Source organism: Sphaeramia orbicularis, chromosome 11, assembly GCF_902148855.1.
Source record: "Sphaeramia orbicularis chromosome 11, fSphaOr1.1, whole genome shotgun sequence".
Classification (NCBI taxonomy): Eukaryota; Metazoa; Chordata; class Actinopteri; order Kurtiformes; family Apogonidae; genus Sphaeramia; species Sphaeramia orbicularis.
The window spans coordinates 8526750-8547680 of NC_043967.1; the positions used below are offsets into that span (position 1 = coordinate 8526750).

Consider the following 20931-nt stretch of genomic DNA (forward strand, 5'->3'; position numbering starts at 1 on the left):
GAGAGAGAGAGAGCAGGAGCAAAGGAAAGTCAGCCTCTCTCATGTGACCTGTAGTTGGCCCGTTAACTCGATGTGTGTGATTGTCTGTATTGCTGCTTCTGGCAGTCCACAAACAATGTGGAGTTTTACAGTGTTAGAGGAGAAAAAACCCTTCCTACCTACCTTCCATTGTGTCACTGTCTCCTTTCCTACCTTTGATCCGTTCCGTGTATGGATAGGAAGTCAAGGCATTGGACGCTTTGCTGTTGTAACACGCTGAGCTCATTCTCTGCCCATCAAATAATGTGAACTGACGTTGTTAATCCTTTTGTCAGCTCATTGTATTTCTGTCTAAATTCTCCACAGCTACAGTCCACCCCTTTGGCTCAACTGACTTCATATCAGCAAAGGCGTATGCACCAAGATTTTTTGATACAAAGAGATCTGTGAATATAGGTGTTAATTCATTTATTGTATCTGCTTCTTATTGAGAGAAAAGTTGAGTCAAAGGTCCAAAGGTTCAATGTGAGCAATATAGGGGTTATTCAGGGGGACCTAATAGCAGAATTGGAATATAATGTTATAACCCCAACTAATGGAGTGAGTAGTTTCTCGTTTCTTTCGGAAACTTGTTGCGGTATGCATTGTGAGAAGTGGAGCTCCAAGCAGCTGCAGTAGCAAGAGGCAGTGAAGCCGCTTCCATGTTTGTTGCTGCTGCAGCCATAATGCAGCTGCGTGGAGCTCCACCTCCCACAATGCATATCACAACGAATTTCCGAAAAGGCCTGAGTGACCTACCAGCTCTATTTGTAAACAAATGGATTGTTTATGGTGGAGTACACTTCAAAATTGTTCACCGTGAGGGAAGAGATTCAGGTGCATAATCACGGATCATCATCAGTACAAGATCTTGATAGAAATTGTAACTGGACTGAAATAAATGTTAAGACATTGCAAAAGCTTATTGAAACAATGTTGGCGAATGCATGGTGTAATCAAAGCAAAGGTGGTTTGGCCAGGCCATGTGGTGAAGCTGCGGGAGACTTTTGTCACCAATTTTTCATCAGATCTGTAAAACCTCAGTCATAGCCTAAGTATCCTGAATCCATAAGTTTTTTTGTGATTACTCACCTGAATCTCTTCCCTCACGGTGAACAGTTTCAAAGTGCCATCCACCATAAACAAACCATTTGTTTACAAACAAAGCTGGTAGGTAACTCGGGCATCTTTGGAATTTTGTCGTAACGTGCATTGTGGGAAGTGGAGGTTTGCACAGCCGCCTGGCAGTGGCAGTGCAACCATATGATATTATATGGCTGCAACAAACATGACACGGAAATGGCTGGAAGGAAGCGGAGCTCCAGCCGTTTCCATGTTGTGTTTGTTGCAGCTACTGCTGCCAGGTGGAGCTTCGCTTACTCTGCTTCCCTCCAGCCATTTCTGCGTTTCAGCCGTTTCCATGTCTTGTCTGTTGCAGCCATATGATATCACATGGTTGCACTGCTGCTGACGCTGCCATCACATACTATGTTTGCATGTGGCCCAGAGTTAACATCCCTTTGATTGAAAAGCCTGGTTCAGACAAAACAAACACAGGCTCTAATGAGGGAGGATTTTCTTCTTTGTAGCAACTGGAGGCACAGGGTGAGTGTGACATTCAGTTGTTTGCAGTTTGCAACTTCACCACTAGATATCACTAAAACACTCACTTAAGAGATTTGATGTCATTCCCTATTCAGTTAAAAACCCTATCTGTCAGCCATTTCATCACAATTCTTCACCACTGGGACTTTAAAATGCTGCTGTCATGAGAAGTCACTCTGATACTTCTACCCAGCTATAAAAAGGATGGGTTGCTAAAAACTTAAAGTCAGTGGTGGAATGTAATTATGTAAGTATACAGTGGAGTTTCATGCTTTTTACTTCAAGCTGTACCTACTGATCTGGCATGTCACAAAGCACTTTGTACATGAATAACCCGCCTTCTTCCAAAGTCCCGCCCACTTCCCCCTGCCTGATGCTCCTGTCCTCCCCTGGCGCACGTGGTGGGAAGCGGAGGTAGAGGCAGAAGTGTCACAGTCCGCTCTAGCGTGACTGCGGACCCCTCCCTCAGCAATCAGACACACCATCATCCACCTGCTGCACAGCCGCGGCTCCTTTTTTATCAGGAGCTGTATTTAAGGGTCCTGTCTGTGGCTGCGCAGCGCTGGATCATTGTCTTCACTGCACCTCATCACCCCATAATTACCCAGACTTTATCACCATCCTTCATTCACCAGACTCTGACTGCAGCAATCGGGTTTTTCTGTTTGTTCCCCTTGGTTGTTGTTTCTGTTAATAAATCTATTTTTTCCCTTCAGCACTGTGCATTTGAGCTCTATCCATTCACACCCCTTGACAGGAGGAGTAGTGAAACTGGTCATGGAGTCAGATTCAGAGGCGCTGGTAACTGATGTGGGACGTGGCAACAGATGACAGACAGACAGGAAGCTCGGCCAATCATTTTATTAAGACCGAATGAAATGATTGGTCAGACTTTCATCAGAAATATATGAGAATTAAAAATGATTGAATTTCAAAACCTGGTGGATTCATTTTACATTTTAGCTTATTAGGAGCATTATAAGATTACAAAAGAAAAGTGTAAAAATGCCAGATCGTACAGTGTAGCTTTAAGTATTATACTTTTTACTCCACTACTAATGGCAGCTTTAGTTACTTTCCACATTACAACATTTCATCCCCTTCCTGTTCAGTAAATGTATTCCCAACATGCTGATCTCAAATGTTTGTGATAAACCAAAGGATTAACTGTTCCTTTATGGGTTAAATCTGAAATTCTCCTCATTCTTCAGCAAAATAAACTCTTTGAACTCCCCTTTGGATTTCCTGGGAAACGTAATGTCACCAAACTGAATACAGGCATGTTTTTCAGCTCATCTTGTGAAAAATAGACTTCTTAGAGCTACATGACATGGTATGGCTACTTTGACTTTTCACACTGATAATGTGTTTGAATGCAGTAGTAGGTGATTTTCTCTGTGTGGTATTAGTAGTTTATTAGAGTATTAAGTATTAGACTGTTTATTAATTTTTGTTGTGCAGTGATGATAGGAGTAAATGTTTATCAAGAAAGAACAAACTGACAAACTGAAAAGCGAAAGGATGGCGAATGGTTTAACAGTCATGTGTTCTGGTTTTCTCTTCAGTAGACTTACTCTAAAGCGAAGCTTATTACCTTATGACCTCTTTTGCTTTTTTTAATGGCTATATAGTCCATTTTGACCCTTGGTGCGATATCACTTTAAAGCAGCAGTGGGCACATATTAGCAGGATTTAGTGAGAATAAAAGCAGACAGTGAAGAGAAAGGGGTGTCTATCTGTGCTTATGGAGATCATGTGTATCTAATTGAGAGAAGAATTTGTTGGGGAGAAAAGAGAACATTTACTTGTGTTTTTACTGTTGCTATGCACTCATGCATTAAATCACAATTGTACTGTAACTCAATATATGGCACTGCTTCACATGAGCTGTACATTTACCATATTTTTTTTCCCAAAAGAACCTGTTAAGACCTTCTTTTTCAGATACTCACTCTCATCATCATCTAAACAAAGTGATGCTATCCAAGCTGCCATGTTAGCCTTAACTTCAATACCTTAGCAGCATTCGCATCTGAATAAAGAAACAGCTCATCAATAATGTAGCTGCTTCACATAGCAGCCAGTTGACTGCAGATCAAAAGTAGGCAATTCAGCGATGAAACATTTTGTTCCTGGATCTATGTGCGTGCAGGCGCATGTGTGATAGGTAAACTGTAAACACTGGAGGAGCGGTATGCCTTACAAGGCCAGAGGGATCTCCCCATGAACGGAGGAATGTTTGTAGGAATGGAGTGGTGGGGAGTAATGGGGAGGGGGCTGGGAGACAAGCTATAGCTGAGATCTGGAACTTCCAGTGGAAAAAGGCTCTGGCTAATAAAATTAGTTACTGTCCTTTATCCTAATTTAGGAATTAGTGACTCTGAGGCACTGAGAGGGGGGTGGTCTGGGTGGGCACGGCAAAGAGCTGAGGTCGCAAAAAATTGTATCTAAACATTTTTAATAAGTAAACACAAGAATGGTTAAATATTGAGAAGATGATTCATTCTCCCCCGCCTCTTGCTGCTCTTTCTCCAGACCGCTCTGTTAAAATTGTTTTCATTATGATGGATAAATAGCAGCTTTACTCACCACTGTCACCTTTATAAAAGGGTGTATAGACTTTGGACATTTTGGATCAATTATATTAAATTATGCAATTAATGACTCAACTTGGACTTTACCAATGATGACTTGTGACTCTACCTATATTTTTGCCTCTTTAACAACTGATATTTTGTCATAGCCAAAGAAAAAAAATATTTTTGTTGCAACACATGCCAATTTGCAGAACAGATCCAGTAGATAATCAATAGAATTTATATGACACATTAAAATCCATCCATTTTATGAACTGCTCATTCCTTGTGAGTTGCAGGGGTACTGGAGCCTGTCCCAGCGACCTATGGGTGAAGGCAGGGTACACTCCTTCTTGGATGTGTCACCAGTTCATTGTAGGGCTGACAAACAACCATTCACCCTCAAATTCACACCTACAGTTGATTTTGATTTAACAAATTAAAATGATATCACTATATAACTATTGAGTACCTTTAACATTTCATTCAACTCCAGAATGAACAATCAATTGATCAAATTTTATTTATATAATGCCAAATCATAACAAAACTTATCTCATTACACTTTACATATAGGGCTGGTCAAAACCAGACTCTTAAGACAATTTAGAGACACCCAACAGAATCCTCCAGCAGCAAACACTTGTTGACAGTGCCCAGGAAAAACTTCCTTTTAACAAGTAGAAACCTCAAGCAGACCCCGACTCCTGGAGAATGGTCATCTGCCTTGACCAGTTGGGGTTAAAATACAATGTCTGTGACTTGATTTTGACTTGACATGGGAGTGGCTGATCCCAATTTAGGACTTTAATTTTGACTCCAGTGTTCAGGCTTGAGACTCATTCAAGACTTATCTGAATCTGCCTTTACACATTTGCTTCTCACACCATGGTCTGTTTCCTCTTTCTATTTCATCATTCATAAATTTCCAAATTCTCCAACTTTGTCTTTGTCCTGCAGACGGAGCTGCGTGATCTGCTGAAGCCTATTTCCGATCACATCCAGGAGATTCAGAATTTCAGAGAACGAAACCGTGGCAGCAGCCTCTTCAACCACCTCTCGGCTGTCAGCGAGAGCATCCCGGCTCTAGGCTGGGTGGCCGTGGTGAGGACAAAAGTAGTTGCAGCGCATAAAACACACACCTATCCTGATCTAAAAAAGTGAGTAGAATAGTGTGAATACAAAACAAGTAAGTAAATAAACTTAACCAAAAATAATAAGTCCAGTGTGGAAGCAACAAGATATACACTGAAGCATTAAATCCATATTATATGTAATGAACTTGCATGGAGATAGACCAAAAAACTCAGACTACCATACTTGTCCTTCTGTAACAAATAAGATTCTACTATCTGTTTTCTCATCAGGCTCTGTTTCCTGTCAGCTCATGATCTCTCCTCCTGAGTTTTGAGATGAATATCATTTAGATTAAGATCAAAGTTCTTCCACTTGAGTGCATAAATAAAAAGCTCTGATGCTGGTTTCTGCTCAGTGTAAGTCGCTGTCACATGGGTACTTTTCCCCTCAGGAGATATCAAACAATTTGAAGTCAAACTTCCAGGTTCAAGATGTCACTATGAGCTATTCTGCTTTTTACTTGAGACGGAGACAAATCTGGAGTTCATCAACATTCTGTACTAACAGTTTATACTTTCATCATACAGTGAGAGGACCTTTTCTAATGAATTTGAGTCTCTCACAGGTTCAGAAGCCCGGCCCCTATGTGAAGGAGATGAACGATGCTGCCACCTTCTACACTAACAGAGTACTGAAGGACTACAAGGAAACGTAAGTGGGTTTGTTATCTTCATCACAACATCTCATTGAAAGACAGTGTGAAGTCTATGCAGTTATGACCTGTGCTTAGATATCAGTATTGTATAGTATTTAGATGCAGGCATAACTTAAATAGGCAGTAATCAGAATACAATTACATTCTTAAAGTTAATATGAATCATATTGAGAGAAATTTTGTGGTGATTGCAACTGTAGTCTGTTTTTTCTGTTCTGGACTTGTTAAAGGGCAGTTAACTCTGGTCTGCACTCAAACATAACTGTCAATCCTGAGCTGTAATGTAGGAACAAACTCTGCAGATAGGAACAACTCACTCTCTAGTAATGATTTTTGTGTGATCACACTAATGAAAAAAATATAAGAATGAATATCATAGTACAATATTGCCCATAAATTTGGACTAAAATATTTATCTAAATGTGATGTACTGGACTATAAAGTCTGTATCATTCACACTGAAATTTAACAGTCATTTCTCATAAACCTCTCATTTAAAACAAATTGCAAATTGCATCTGCCCCATAGTCAGCTATGCACGATAGTCTGCTGTCCATGTAACTCATATAAAGGAGTTACAAGGAACAAGGACACAACATGTTCAGTTGAACACTAAACTGACCTTTAAATTGATGGTGTGAAACAGTTGTCATACTTTATGCCAATCCAAGCATTGTGCTGCTTTTGTGGCTCCATGTACTTAGAGTTCACACCAGGGCCGGACTGAGACTCATTTTCAGCCCTGGAGTTTCATACCGGCCCACTTTATGTGATGGGACTAGTACAGAGGCTGAACCCAATTGCAAGACCAAAAGACTGATGTGAGTTCAAGGGTGTTTATTGAACACTTTAACCAGGAAAAAGACAACACAGAATAATTAGTAAATCTGTGGATCCGCTGTGTCCGGGGCTTGACATCTGGGCCGTGAGTAGGATCAGCTGGCGACCAGCGTGGCCAAACCGGGAAAAACCCAACGGAACCCCGACTAGGAATAAGCAAAGGGAGGACAAAAAACAGGCCAGGTCATACACGGGAGAGCAGATCAAAAGGCAACGGTACATGAGGCACAGGCAAAAATTCACAGTCAGTAATCCAGGCGCAGGGTCGAAACACAAGTAATCGGTGGAGGCTGAGGTACCAAAGGGAGTAGGCAGAATCGGAGTCGGGTAAACGAACCAGGTCATAGACGAGCAGGCAAAACAGGAACGGGCAGAATCAGTGGTCGAAAGATAAAAACAGGTCACAACGGACTGACAGGATCCAAAACACTGGTAAGTGAGCACACGAGTGTAGAACACAAACAGGGGAAGACACAGGGTTTAAATACACAAGAGGGCGGGAAGACAATTGGACACAGGTGGAACACATCAGGGTGGAGTCAGGTAATCAGCACAGGTGAAACAATCAGGGAAGGGAAGTAAAGACACCAGACATGACACATGAGGGAAACTTCACAAAATAAAACAGGAAATGACAGACAACATAAAAGACAGACAAAATCCAGACTGTCTGGGAGCCGACATGACACTTTAGATCATGACCGATTATTATTAAAATCATGTAATTGTAACCTTACATGTTAGGTCTACACACTGTTCTGCAAAACCTGAGACAAACAGAGCAGTAGAGAGACTGATTTTTTTCACAGTAAGTCAGCCACTTGTGCTTTGTTCCAACTTTGCTATTAAAAAACTTTTGGTATAGTGATATTAAGGGTTTGACGAGGATGATAAGAAAAAAATGTATGTATAACCTGTGACTGAGGGCGACCAAAGTAATCAAAGCTAACAACAGACTCATCTTAATCTGTGTCATTTGTGCCTAGTGGTTCAGGGTTGTGCTGCTGAGCTGCTCCTCTGTCATCAGTAGACTCTGCTCTCCCTTTCACACTTCCTCCAGTTTCCCTAGACTCGCCTGCACCTGTATCACAATAAAAAATAATATCTACAGACATTTTGACTTACTTAACCAATTAAGATATTTACATTGGCAAAATATGCAGGCTTATTAAATATTACTTTATGCTATTGCCTTTCAATTGTGGGCTTTGTGTATTTACTGTCTCACTTTTAATGATAAAAAATAAAATAGGTCAGGACTATCATTTGGGTATAGAAAGTGGTTTTACTGGAACTAATGCTTGTTCACACAATCTGTTACAACAGCTCACCTTTTCCTTCCATCCTGACAGGAGCAATCCCCTCATCACTACTGGCTCCTGGCTCTGGTTCTGACACTAAATCACATTTTAAAAATGGTCATAATTCTCAGCACAAATCTTGTATTTTGCAAAGCCTTCGTGTCAGTTTCATTCATGTAGTGCTGAATCATCTAGCATCTCAGAGCACCTTTCATACTGAACAGGCCTACACCATACTCTTCATTGTAGCCTATTTATTCTAATAATCTTCCCTCTATGAGCAGTCCTACCTGCCCACTCTGGACTTGTGGGCTCATGGCTGGTGCCTGGTGCTGGATCTGCTTTCTGACTCTGAGGAGCTACAAGACAAAGTTTCCCAGTTATGTGGCATCGCATCATACTACTATTTAAATGACATAATGTTATGTTACACGCCACAATGCCACACAATTCTTTGACTCGATAATTAACTAACTTGAAAGGTGGTTTACCTGGTTCATCATCCTCATTAGTTGTTTCCAACCGGGAGGTCGTTTTTGTGGAAAAAGTTGCCGATTTTGGCACATTTGGCTGCGTTTGCTTCAAGAGCTTTCCTCTTTTTAATTCTTGTCTTCTCTGCGCCACCTTTGCTCTTTCTATTATCCATGTTTCAAACAGCAAACACAGGTGACCATCCACAGCCTACAGAGCACAGATCGTATATGCTCCACAGCTACAGTCCAGAGCTACTAACCGTATGCAACAACATACTACGTCAGGTCACAGTGCGTCTGCAAAAAAGAGGAAGAAAAAAAACAGCTTGCTAGTAGAGGGGGTGGCAGCCCAAGAACAGCGGCAGCAGCTTACGTGATCAACTCAGTGATATGACTGAACACCCCCCCCCCCCCCAAAAAAAAAAAAGATAAATAAAATATTAAATGTATATTTAAAGTGAACTCCGGCCCTCGCGGCCTAAATATTATACCGGCCCACCGGGAATTGTCCCGGTCCTCCCGATTAGCCAGTCCGGGCCTGATCCCAAGTGTGTAAAATGCAATAAGTTAGTCACTCACGGTAACTGGATGTAATATAGTACAAATTACATTTAAGAACATGTGTCGTCTAGCGATAGATAGTACTGCGCAAAAGTCTTAGGGCACCTTTGGCTCTGTGGTTTTTGCTGGGTTGAAATGGGTATACATGTTTATTTCTCATTCTCTTTTTCAGATACAGTAAGAAAATATGGGAAAAAGCCACAGCCTTAAAAGACACACAAAAAACTTAACTAAATGGGTTGTAGAGGTCAAAGTCACTATTTAGTGTGACCTCTGACCTCATGACAAGAAGCAGCACAAATATCTGACATGCGTTAAATGAACCTGGCATAAAACATCAGAAAATGAATGCAATAAATCTCATATTGTCTGAACAAAAGGGTTAAAGACATGTTAAGTGCAAAGGGAGGTCACACTAAATACGACCACTTTGATGTATAATAGCTGTTTGTTTTTTTTTCCCCCTGAAACTTTTGTTTTTACTGCTGTACATACTTCACATATATTCAGATTGGATCTTAATACAGAAACTTAGAAATGCATATATGTATGGTCATTACAGTTTTACTAAACCAACAAACCTAATGTTAGACTAGAACTTTCTTTCAATACTTGAAGTTTTTTTTTTTTTTTTTTTTTTTTTACATTTTATCAAAAGTGATTAAATGCTTGTTCCAGCTTTCATTCCAATCCATGCAGCAGTGTTTCTCCAGGTTATGAAATGCTTAACAGCTTGATACAATCACTCACTGAGTTACACATGTTAATACATGTAACTCAGTTCATGCACAAAGATATTTTGATTGAAAACACATCATGTCAGTATGTTATAACTTGATTTGATAAGATTGCTGACATCACTTGAGGACTGTTTACCCTGTTGTCATCTGATCCATGTACTGTGGACTCTTTATCCTCCCCAGTGACAGACGTCATGTGGACTGGGTGCGCTCCTACCTGTCCATCTGGACGGAGATGCAGTCCTTCATCAAACAACATCACACAACTGGACTGGTGTGGAGTAAGACTGTAAGTAAGAAACACACTCACACACACCAGTTATGTTACATCATACTTCTATATGCATTTATTTTCTTGCAGACATTATTATTTTACATCCATAAAAATATTGATTTGTATATTTATTTTCTACAATTGCTCTTTTAATGGTATCATATATAATAATCCCCAGTTTTTGTGAATGCCTGCAATTATATCAAGTAATATCAAATGTTTCCAACAAAAGAGATCCATTTTGGTCACCTGGCATAAGCATCATTTTATTAGGTAGCATTACTTGTCCACTCCATGCCCAAAAGTAAACAAAATGCAAACTCCTGTGTGTGGTTGACAGCTGCAACATGTTGCATTGCATAATGTCAGATTAGAAATGCATTTTTGCCAACATCCAAAAACAACTGCAAGCACAACCCTGACTCCAGCACAAATATCACTTAAACATGCAAACGTGCCAATATTTCACATTGAACCTTTAACATGATATGAGCTACAGCTCTGATGTTTTTTTGTGGTGTCGTCAAACTCGGTACTGTGTTATTGCTTTGATTGACAGACATTGCACACTGTGTGTTCAACAGTGTTTCATGTAGTTTCCATTCACAGGGCTTGATATTTTTACATCAGGGCTAAATTTAACTCTAAGTTTTTTGTGCACTTCCATTTTTAGTTGTGGAGCAGCAGAGTGTGTGAATGAATGAATGAGCTTCTTTCCAGCATCTGTTCTCCATAGAAATCACAAGAAACTTTCTAACTACACACACTTCTGTTTTTGGATGTCTGCTCGGGGAATCCGATCTATTCTGGACTTCCACTCACTCAATCCCAGAGATTACTAACCAAGGTCTTCAACACATGATTGACCTCTTTCTGCTATTAGAGGTTTGAGGGCTTTTCTCATGGTTATTTACCTGAGGAAAGCCCTGCCTCCGTTTGGAAAATTGTTACCAAGACTCATCCAGTCACACAAACATGCTTTTCAGGAAAAGTGTCCTGCATATTTATTTCTTACCATCCAATTATCAAATCGACACCTAATGTCAAGCTAATGCTCATTAACTGTGTTTTCCACATGCAGAAACTTTAGTCAGCAGAGGCTGCGTGTGTGTGTGTGTGTATGTGTCAGCTGTTGCTGCTGCTGTTGGACAACAGAGTTGAAGTGTGTGAGGGGATGCAGTGTGTGTGCGTATAAGGCGGGAGTGTGTGTTCCTAACAGGTGGTCCTCAGGGTTTTTACTTGAATGGAGGTTTTCTTTACAGAAGAACCCCTGACAAAGAGCCTGTGTACACATGCAGCCTAAACTGTAACCTAAACTGCAGGGCTGGTCCCTTTTCACTACAGCCGTCATCTGCTGCTCAGATAGAGCTTCAGTGACACACATACTATGACAACCACAGTCTGACATATGGACCAGGCTTAAGTTTTCACCCTCAAACCTCACTTAGTGTAAAAATATGGACATTTAACTATGTTACTCAAGGAGGGAGAAGATCATATATCTTCATCTAATGAAGACCATCTATGTTGGATGACATAAATTTAAATGTTATATTTAGTGACATGTAGCAGTAGTGTGTAATGCTTAAGTGTGTAACCCACTGAATACCACCTCACAAAAAAGACCATCTATAGAGCCAGTGTTTATTTGTTTTTTTTACTCTGGGGTTTTTAATTGACTAATAACTCTACAAACATTGCACATGGCAGTAGTGCACTTTAATACTAGATGAAAGTGATTGGAACTGCTGAGGAGGCATGATGGACTCCATGCACTCACACTGACCCACTCCCACTGTAAGAAACAAAAACAAAACCATTGTTATTTTCAGATGATTATACACCAATGAAGGCATAATTATGAATATTATATTCCATTGCTGTGGTAAGATCTTCCTTGACCTTTAATGGTCAATAAAATGTCAAATTAGGGCAATCAAATATATTTATTGCATCATGGTTTTTCTGTGGGAAAATCATGAGCGATGCCCAAATAAAAAGAAATCAGGGTTGGTGCTTCCTCTGGAAAACTTTGGTGCTAAACAAAAATCCAAAATAGAGGGACTTTGCATGTTGTTTGGGTTATGAGTTATGAATCTGTCTCTGTCCTTGTCTGGTGCTTTATTTTATTTCAGATTACATTACACATACAAGGTGCGCTAAGAACGCATAACGCCAAGAAGTTTTTTTGCCCCTTATCATCAGATATTTATGTCTGTGTGTTTTTGTAGATAGTTTATCGAAGCTGTTGACTAGTTAAGTATACGCAGGATGAGAAAAGTGGAGTGACTTATAATAATTGAAAACAGGACCCCATTTTTTAAAATTGCTAATATTCAGATTTTTTTTTCCTCAACAAATTTGGGGTAAAAAAAAAAAAGATGTAGATTGATTAAGAAGGGTCAGAATCAGTATCAAATGTTCTGTTTCAGAGTAAATGCAGCTAGAATACAGCAAAAAATGACTGATGAAAACCAACCTGGATAACCATGGGTCATGGTCATGTGTTGGACCCCAGTTTTCCTAATGAATGTTTGTCTTCTTTAAGCAATGTCTGAAATAAAGGAAGAAAATCATGACATTTTAAACTTTGAAAAAAGCCACTTTATCATTTTTGCTTGGCTGTTTATACTGATATAATGTTTACTATAATATTTTGATATTTAATTATGAAAACATTAAATAGCAGCAAGTAGGAATTTAATATAAAACATCTTTGTTAGTCTCATTTGACAACATAAAATGAAACACATTCCAATATGTTGCCAAAAATGACACCAAAAAAATACAACTCGTGATATTTTTTTCTTATGTGAGAAAGTTTGTGTTGGCTCATGCATAGCAGGAGAACTTAACACATTAATGCAGTGGTATGCGCTGATCTGTTTAGTGTAACAGGTCGACATTGTTCAGTAATGATATACACGACACATGTGCCTGGTGTCAAAGGTCAAGTAGTCTCAGCTGTGCTCAGAAGGACGTAATATGACGGACGATGGCCCTCTGATCCTCTATGATAGGTGTGTGTCCCTGGCAGCTGTGCGAGGTCTTCAGACAGTGTGTGTGTGTGTGTGTGTGTGTGTATCTGCTTCTCCTCACTGTAGTCATCAATATGTGATTGTGAACTTAGACCATAGACAGCTCATCAGCTACAACAAAGCTGTTATTGGAGAAACATGAACTAGAAATTAATCACTACTAGTAAAATACACCGTGTATATACGTATTCCACTGGATAGAAACCAATCTTATATGGGGAAAAGGATGTATGAAAAGTTAAAGTGTTCAGTGTGTAGTTAATGGTCCCTTTGTGCATTTTATTATTCTGTAAAGCCCTGCGAGGAAACCTTGTTGTGATATGGGGCTCTACAAATAAAATTGAATTGAATTGAAATTAATTATTACATATATTTTTTATTCTTTTTCTTTCTGGCTGAATTCATTTATTTGTTCCATTTTCCTGCTTTACATGTTAAGGTTTGAGTTCATTAACTGAATTTATAAATTGTTGGTAATTTTATTACTTGGTAGTGTTTTATTATTTAGTAGTGTATCACATTCTGTAAGATAATCATGTGTTTCTAGCACCACTGTCCTATAAGAATCAGCTGTAGAAGGATACGTGAGCTCATCTTCCAGTGAATCCAAGAAGGATTAAAAGGTATTTCCAGTAAAGTATAAAAAGTTGGTTTAACTTAAAGAGCAGAATTTTCTCAATTCTTCAGTTTAACTAAAACACTCAAAATCAGCATAAGTTGAGATGCATAGTTTTTCCAGGACAGCAAATGGACAGAAAATGGAATATGAAACACTGAAACCTTAGATTTTGTGGAGTAGAAGCACCGAAGTAATAAATAAGACATAGTCTGCAAAATTATAAACAGAAAAGCTTGAAGGTATTTTTTGTGCAATACTCCTCCTGCTGGAGAAATATATTACTACATCCACCTTCCACATTCTAACACTCGCCTCTGAATTCCTTAGGGCCCAATTGCTCCTCCATCTCTCTTTGAAACCCCAGTGGCCCCCAGTGCCCCCTGCCCACCACCTCCCCCAGGTCCGCCACCTCCCCCTGGCCCCCCTCCAGTCTTCACAGATTACGATTCTTCAGCAGGCGGTGCAGCTTCTCAGCATTCAGCGCTCTTTGCCCAGCTCAACCAGGGCATGGACATCACTAAAGGTGGGTTCACTGGTGTGCCTTAAAAGCCTCAGGTACAAAAACAAGTCAGACAGAGAAGAAGGTGCAAGTCCACACATCCTCCATGGGGATCTGGAAGACTCACATATCACTTCTGTTTTCAGCATGAACTGGTCTTGATGAAGTAAATGCACTGTACTGATCAAAAATCTTACGCCACCATTACATGACCAAAGAGATAAATATTTAGAGTGACCTCCCTTGGCACTTAGCATGTCTTGAACTCTCATGGGATGCTTTGAGTTTCTTCTTTGAGACATGAGAAGAAATGGCACAGAACATGCTGAGGATATGTTAGAGTCTGGAGAAGCTGGCTCATAAATGGCCTCTGTGAGAGCGTAGCAGCCAATAAACCTCTTCTCTAGAGGGGAAACAGCTAAAAGATATACAAAAAATATGCAAAAGCTTAGTCATGATATGAGTGAAGATTGATGGAAAAGGGTGGAGTAGAGCAAAAACAATTAATCGATTAATCGAATCAAATCCGTTAAAAAAAAATTTTGAATACATTTTCCTGAATCAAAACTTCATTTCCTTAATTTAGCTGGTGCTAAACATTGGTTCCACTGTTGTATTTCACACAGATGCTTACTGGAGGACACTCATGGACCGTACCTTTTAAAGTTGTATGTTACATCTTAAGTTGTTAGTTAATTAGTAAGTTGTAAACAAATTTGAATGAATGAATGAATGAATGAATGAATGAATGTTTATTTCAGTTAAATACAAAATACAAAACACTTTGCAATTTGTTGAAGACTTTAGTTTGCAGATGTCATTTGACTTGTTTGTTCTTTTATATATGTATGTGTGTGTGTGTGTGTGTGTGTGTGTACTACTCATTTTCAGACATGTCCATAGCACATTTTAACCTTTTTTTGCCTATTCAAATAATAGTTTTATCGAACCAAAGAAAAAAACTTCTGATTAAAAACAGACTTGTTTTTCAGCCTGACACCCTGATCTTAAGCTGAATTTTATAGAAGCTACATGGGAAGAGAAAACAACAAAAGACAGTCCACGTTTAAAGAAGAACTTTTGAAAGTCCTGACAGAAGCTTGGTGTAATAAACCACAGGATCCCTGATGTAAAAGAACTCAACCTCAAGCCATTTTCTTGATGATAAATTCTGAATTTTAGTTACTTTTTAAAATATTGTGCACTTATTTCCTGTATCTCTTATTAATATTTTTATCTTAATAAAAAAAGGTCCTACATCCTTACAAACAACAAAGCAAAAGGAGGTCTAAGACAGTTCTCTAAACTCCTTATGGGCCTTCATTAAGATAGAAGCAAGTCATTTTTGTCTCCTGTTAATACTATTTAGAAGCCTGTACGATGAGATGAGATGAGATGAGATGAGATGAGATGAGATGAGATGAGATGAGACAAGAAAAGATGAGATGGACAATTTGAAAATGCAAATAAAAATGACTTATTTAAATGTCTTTAAATACGTATTAATCCTCCTCATCTTTCCGCCTGCAGGTCTGAAACATGTCAAGGATGAACAAAAGTCTCACAAGAACCCCAATCTACGCTCTCAAGCAGCACCACCTACCAAAACCAAGACCCCCGGGCTGGTGAACACACCCAAAGCAGCTGTCCAAAAAAGACCCCCTCTCCTGGAGCTGGAGGGGAAGAAATGGAGGGTGGTATGTGAAAAGTTTACTTCTGTTCTATCAGTCCTTTTTCCTTTAAATACATTTGATTGATACCTATTGAAAGTGTTCTGTTATGGATGCAGGAGAACTTTGAGGGAAAACATGACCTGATCATCGATGAGACGGAGCTAAAACAAGTGGTCTATGTGTTCAGCTGTAACAACTCCACCTTGCAGGTTAAAGGCAAGATTAACTCCATCATTGTTGGTAAGCAACATTAAAAAAGGAGGATTTTAGAAAAAAACAAAACATGTCCAAGCATGAAAGAATTTAAAAAGACGTACAAAGACAATTTTTCAGAGATACAGGGATAAGGGAAGGCTTGGGGATCACTGGGTGAGATAAAGATGTACAAGTATGTGGTATGTGTGTGTAAATGTATGTATAGGTGTGTATGTGTGTGTGTATATATGTAGGTGTACATACTGTAGATCTGTGTATGAATAGGTATTTACATATATGTGTTATTGTATTATGTGTTTATGTAAATCATATTATATGTGTTCATAATAATATAAAGCCGGAAACCAAATTATTTACTTGTAAGTATCAGTCATATTATGGCATAGTGTATAGATATGATTAGACGAGGAAGGGTATTATTGTTATTAATTATATAAGGAGAAGGGGTGAGAGTTTATAAGTTGCACTTCTTCTCACTCCTTTTCGAATATGTAATATATGTCTTATGTTTAAGTGTTTTGTTTATTTATTTTCTTCTGTTTGACATTCATGTTTGAAATAAATACATCAGTCAAAACATTTTTTAGATATGGCTTTTATCATTCCTGTCATGCTCTGTCTTTTCAGACAACTGTAAGAAGCTGGGTCTTGTTTTTGAGAATGTAGTTGGCATTGTGGAAATCATCAACTGCAAGTCCATTCAGTTACAGGTCAGTACAACATTTCCAAAGTGATACTGGATGCTGACTTTAGATAACTCACAATATATCAGAGACAGAGCCTGAGGACTTGCTGTCAAATGTTGTATTTTAATATATATTTGAGGTACTTGAGTATGTCCATGATCTGAAACATTATACATATAGGCAAAAATTCTACATTTAATTTCTCTCTATTTGTCTGTCAGCGTGTGTTTTTTCTCACATCACAATCTTTCATCCCTTGTCTGTCCACTCCAAATGTGCAAAGTAGTAAAGGATGAAGTTTACCTCTTTCTGAGCTGAGGGGGTTCTACCCCTCTAACACCCCCCTAACCCTGCTCAACCTGTCATGGTCATCAGATATGACCCATTTGGACTTTCAGAAGTTCTGTAGTGAACACTGGAACATCATTTTTTGTAACAATGATTCAGTATGTTCAGTTAAGTTCAGTATTTTTCTACCAAAAATCACTTTTTCTTCCATTTCCTCTGTTTTGATCTAATAACCTTTGAATATATTTTCAGCTTAAATGAAAATTGTTATGGTTTGTAAATTAAGTATAGGAAAATACCTGGTTTTGACTGGAAAATGCCAAATCCAAAGGATAACATTCTAAAAAATGGTTATAAGTCACTGAGGAAAGGTCAACTGTAGAGAAAGATTCATTTGGAAGTTGCCATAAAAATTGTTCTAGGTCTAGGGGGTGAAAATAACCTCTTAGAAAACCCTCTCGGATTCACTCAAAAATTATCTCATGTATGTTTTTAGTGATTGTTACAGGACAACAACACTACGACCATATGATGTATTTCTGTAGATTAAACTGCCAACAATTTATAAAGTAGACACAGACCATTTTACTGCACACTGAGTACTAGACATTAGTACTTTTACTTAAGCAAAGGGTCTGAATATTTGTTCCACCACTGGCAATTATCATTTGGAAGTGGCTGTGTTAACTAAATCTGTCTTGACTTATTCTGAATTACAGGTTGTCTTACCTGCCAGTGACACGTTAGATTATTTTCTGAGCTGTGGTGTTTGTCTCTGTCCCAGGTTTTGGGTACAGTACCCACCATTTCCATCAACAAGACAGAGGGCTGCCAGGTCTACCTGAGTAAAGACTCACTCAACTGTGACATTGTCAGTGCCAAGAGCTCTGAGATGAACATCCTGATACCAGAGGGAGACGATGACTATGTGAGTGTCAGAGGAAGAGCCTGAGATGCCAGTCTGTACTGGTCCAAATATTAACACAATGGGGTCATTACGGCTGGGTGACAAATTGTTGTTAAATCATTATTCATTTCTGGGGTAAAGGCTGATATTTGGCCCTGAGTGGCAGTTGAAGAAACCAAACATTTATTTGTGGTTTTGAGTTTTTGTAAAAGACATGACAGGACAAAAAATCATGTAAAAGATGCAACAAGATAAAATTGTTTGTGAAAGACTCAACAAAGCCAAAAAGTAAAAAAAAGTTGCCACAAGATCAAGACGACATTGAAGAAAAAGTAGGAAAAAATCATGAAAGATGTAACAAAATATTAGGTGAAAAAGATAAAACACAGCAAAATGAAATGAACATCAAGAAAAAGACAAGAATTTTTAAAACATGTAACGATGAAAAAGTCATAACAAGACAAAAATGACATATGAGATGTGTCAAGATGAAAACACTCCTGTAATAATCTGTGCAAATTTTTGTTCATTCACTCCAAATGAGTGCAATCGAAAGTCTTCAACAAGATGAAAACGACAGAAAAAAAATTGATCATCTGTAATTGAAACTCTTCTTTGTGGTCAGAGCATAACATTTGTCAAACATTTCATAAATATCACAGTTGAACATTAAAGATGCTGAAATACAGTGATATGTTTAACACAGGGTGTCCATGGATCCTTGAAAAGTCTTAAATTTGATTGTCCTAAATTGAGGCCTTAATTATCCTTAAAATTGATAATTAATCCTTAAATCTGACACTCAATGGTCTTAAAAATTCCAGATACAATAAATATTACAAAATTTGATTTGTAAATCTTTGTAAAGAATTAGTCAAATGTGCAATTAGTGTTGATCATTTTATTGTTTTTATGAAGGTTTCAATGAGTGGAGCCTCCAGGTATCGCTCATGGGTAGAAGGGTTCAGGTATGAGTTTGAACATCAGTAACAGAAACATTAGCCATGGAGAAATGGAAATGTAACGTCGGCTGGATTGAAACATGGATAAGGCTGGTTCAACACAATAACTATGAGGCCTATTGTACTGTTATTTATGTAAATGTAAGATCTTAGATTTGATCAAATGCACCTTGAAAAATGTCTTTAAAAGTCATAAATTTAGCTTCTTTAAACCTCCAGATACCATCTAATAATAGATAATAAACTCTAAACCGAAAACCTGTTACACAAACTTGGAACCGCTTGTTCCCAAAGAAAAATATGATATATTGTACCATTTCTTTTCCAGAGAGAGTTTCCAGTCCCAGAACAGTTTAAGACGGTGTGGGACGGCTCCAAACTTGTGACAGAGCCCACTGAGATCGCCGGCTGAGGACTCACACTTCAACAACACAACCATCTTCACCCTCCATATAAAAATATTTCCATGCACCCTGAGTTCTTTGGACCTCAGAGACTGTGTGACAGTATGTTGTTCCCAGCACTTTGAAACTAGTGATGGTTAAGAAGCTGATTTCTAAAAAACAAATCCCCACAGAACATTTTTGGTTAAAGTACCCAAGCTTTTAGGAGTATTTTCCATTTCTTACATCCATGTGCCATGTCAGTAAAGGCAAATATGTAAGACTATATAACTGTTGACATATAAACATTCTTATTTGTTTCTTTTTCTCCTCACCATCAATTATGTCCTTTACAATTGCTTCTTTTTTGTGTTATTATTGATCACTTTATACATATTTCAGACCACACCATCCAAAAAACAATGATTGCTAAAGGCTATAATCAAACACACACACTAAATCCAGTGGCCAAGTAGTCAGTATGTTTTCAGTCAAGTGTTGATTTATGTGGTGGTTTTCTACCTAATCTTATGTAAGTATATCTTAGTTATCCATAGTGTGTGGTTATTGTATACTGTTTAATACATAAGGCTCCAATGAATACGCTGCAAAAAAAAAAAAAAAAAAAAAATTAAGTCAGTTGATGAATAAAATGAATTCTTTGGTACCATCTACCGTAAAATACTCAAATGTAAAATGTCACAACCTGTCATACTTAATCATACTAGTTTGTATCTCACTATATTTTGTAACAGTATAAAGTACCAGCATGAGAGAAACAAAGATGTACATCGCAAATACCTTCAAAACAATTTAGTTTACATGAAAACAATTTGATGTAATTGTGTATCATTTTTCCAAATAAACTCAAAATCCTCATTTGCTGTTTTATATGTGTTTTCACTGTGTGGCATATCTTTATCCAACGAGATGGAACACCAGATAAAGGAAAATATTAAATCCAACACCAGGAACTAGAAGGATTAAACATTAATCTCCAAGTAAGAATAAGAGTGGATTCACACTGAGCAGTCAATATTTTCAGTTCCTGTTTTAAGTTGGTGTCAAAATGACTGCTTCAGTGTGGAAGATGGAAAAAAAAAAAATTAAATAAGATTCCAGAGCTCTATATCACGAAGCAAGATGAAGGGGTTGTTGAGGTTCCTTTTTAGTTCAACCCTGGGCTCCCAGGACCATGAAGGTGGTTTCTCCTGCCTTTTGGAGTCAACTGCACCATCTACTGACTAATTCTAATCAATAAATTCTGCTAGAATAGTGGTCGGAGTACTTTCTTTTAGCTCCAGGCCTAAAAGTGAATTGTAAGATTTTGTTGTGACCCAAACCTTAAAAAATTCATCATGAAATGACAAAACGTCTCCATATTTTAGTAAAAATCAACTTCTGTATCATCTCTTTAAACATACAGTAGATGTAGAAGAATGAGTGTACAGCTTACACTGTCTTGTACAATGTGAAATTA

At 38.3% G+C, this 20931-nt stretch overlaps 1 protein-coding gene across 1 annotated transcript in view; it reads left to right on the forward strand.

Moving 5' to 3' along the window:
• Nucleotides 1-20330, forward strand: part of cap2 (cyclase associated actin cytoskeleton regulatory protein 2) — a 36237-nt gene extending 15907 nt beyond the window's left edge. The window contains exons 5-13 of the mRNA XM_030147586.1: nt 5160-5303; nt 5902-5987; nt 10090-10195; nt 14165-14360; nt 15867-16033; nt 16126-16249; nt 16853-16935; nt 17984-18127; nt 19397-20330. Of these exons, the coding sequence (XP_030003446.1) occupies nt 5160-5303; nt 5902-5987; nt 10090-10195; nt 14165-14360; nt 15867-16033; nt 16126-16249; nt 16853-16935; nt 17984-18127; nt 19397-19480 (1134 nt within the window). The 3' untranslated portion in view covers nt 19481-20330. The remainder of the gene's footprint in view (nt 1-5159; nt 5304-5901; nt 5988-10089; nt 10196-14164; nt 14361-15866; nt 16034-16125; nt 16250-16852; nt 16936-17983; nt 18128-19396) is intronic.
• The last annotated feature ends 601 nt before the right edge of the window (nt 20331-20931 follow it).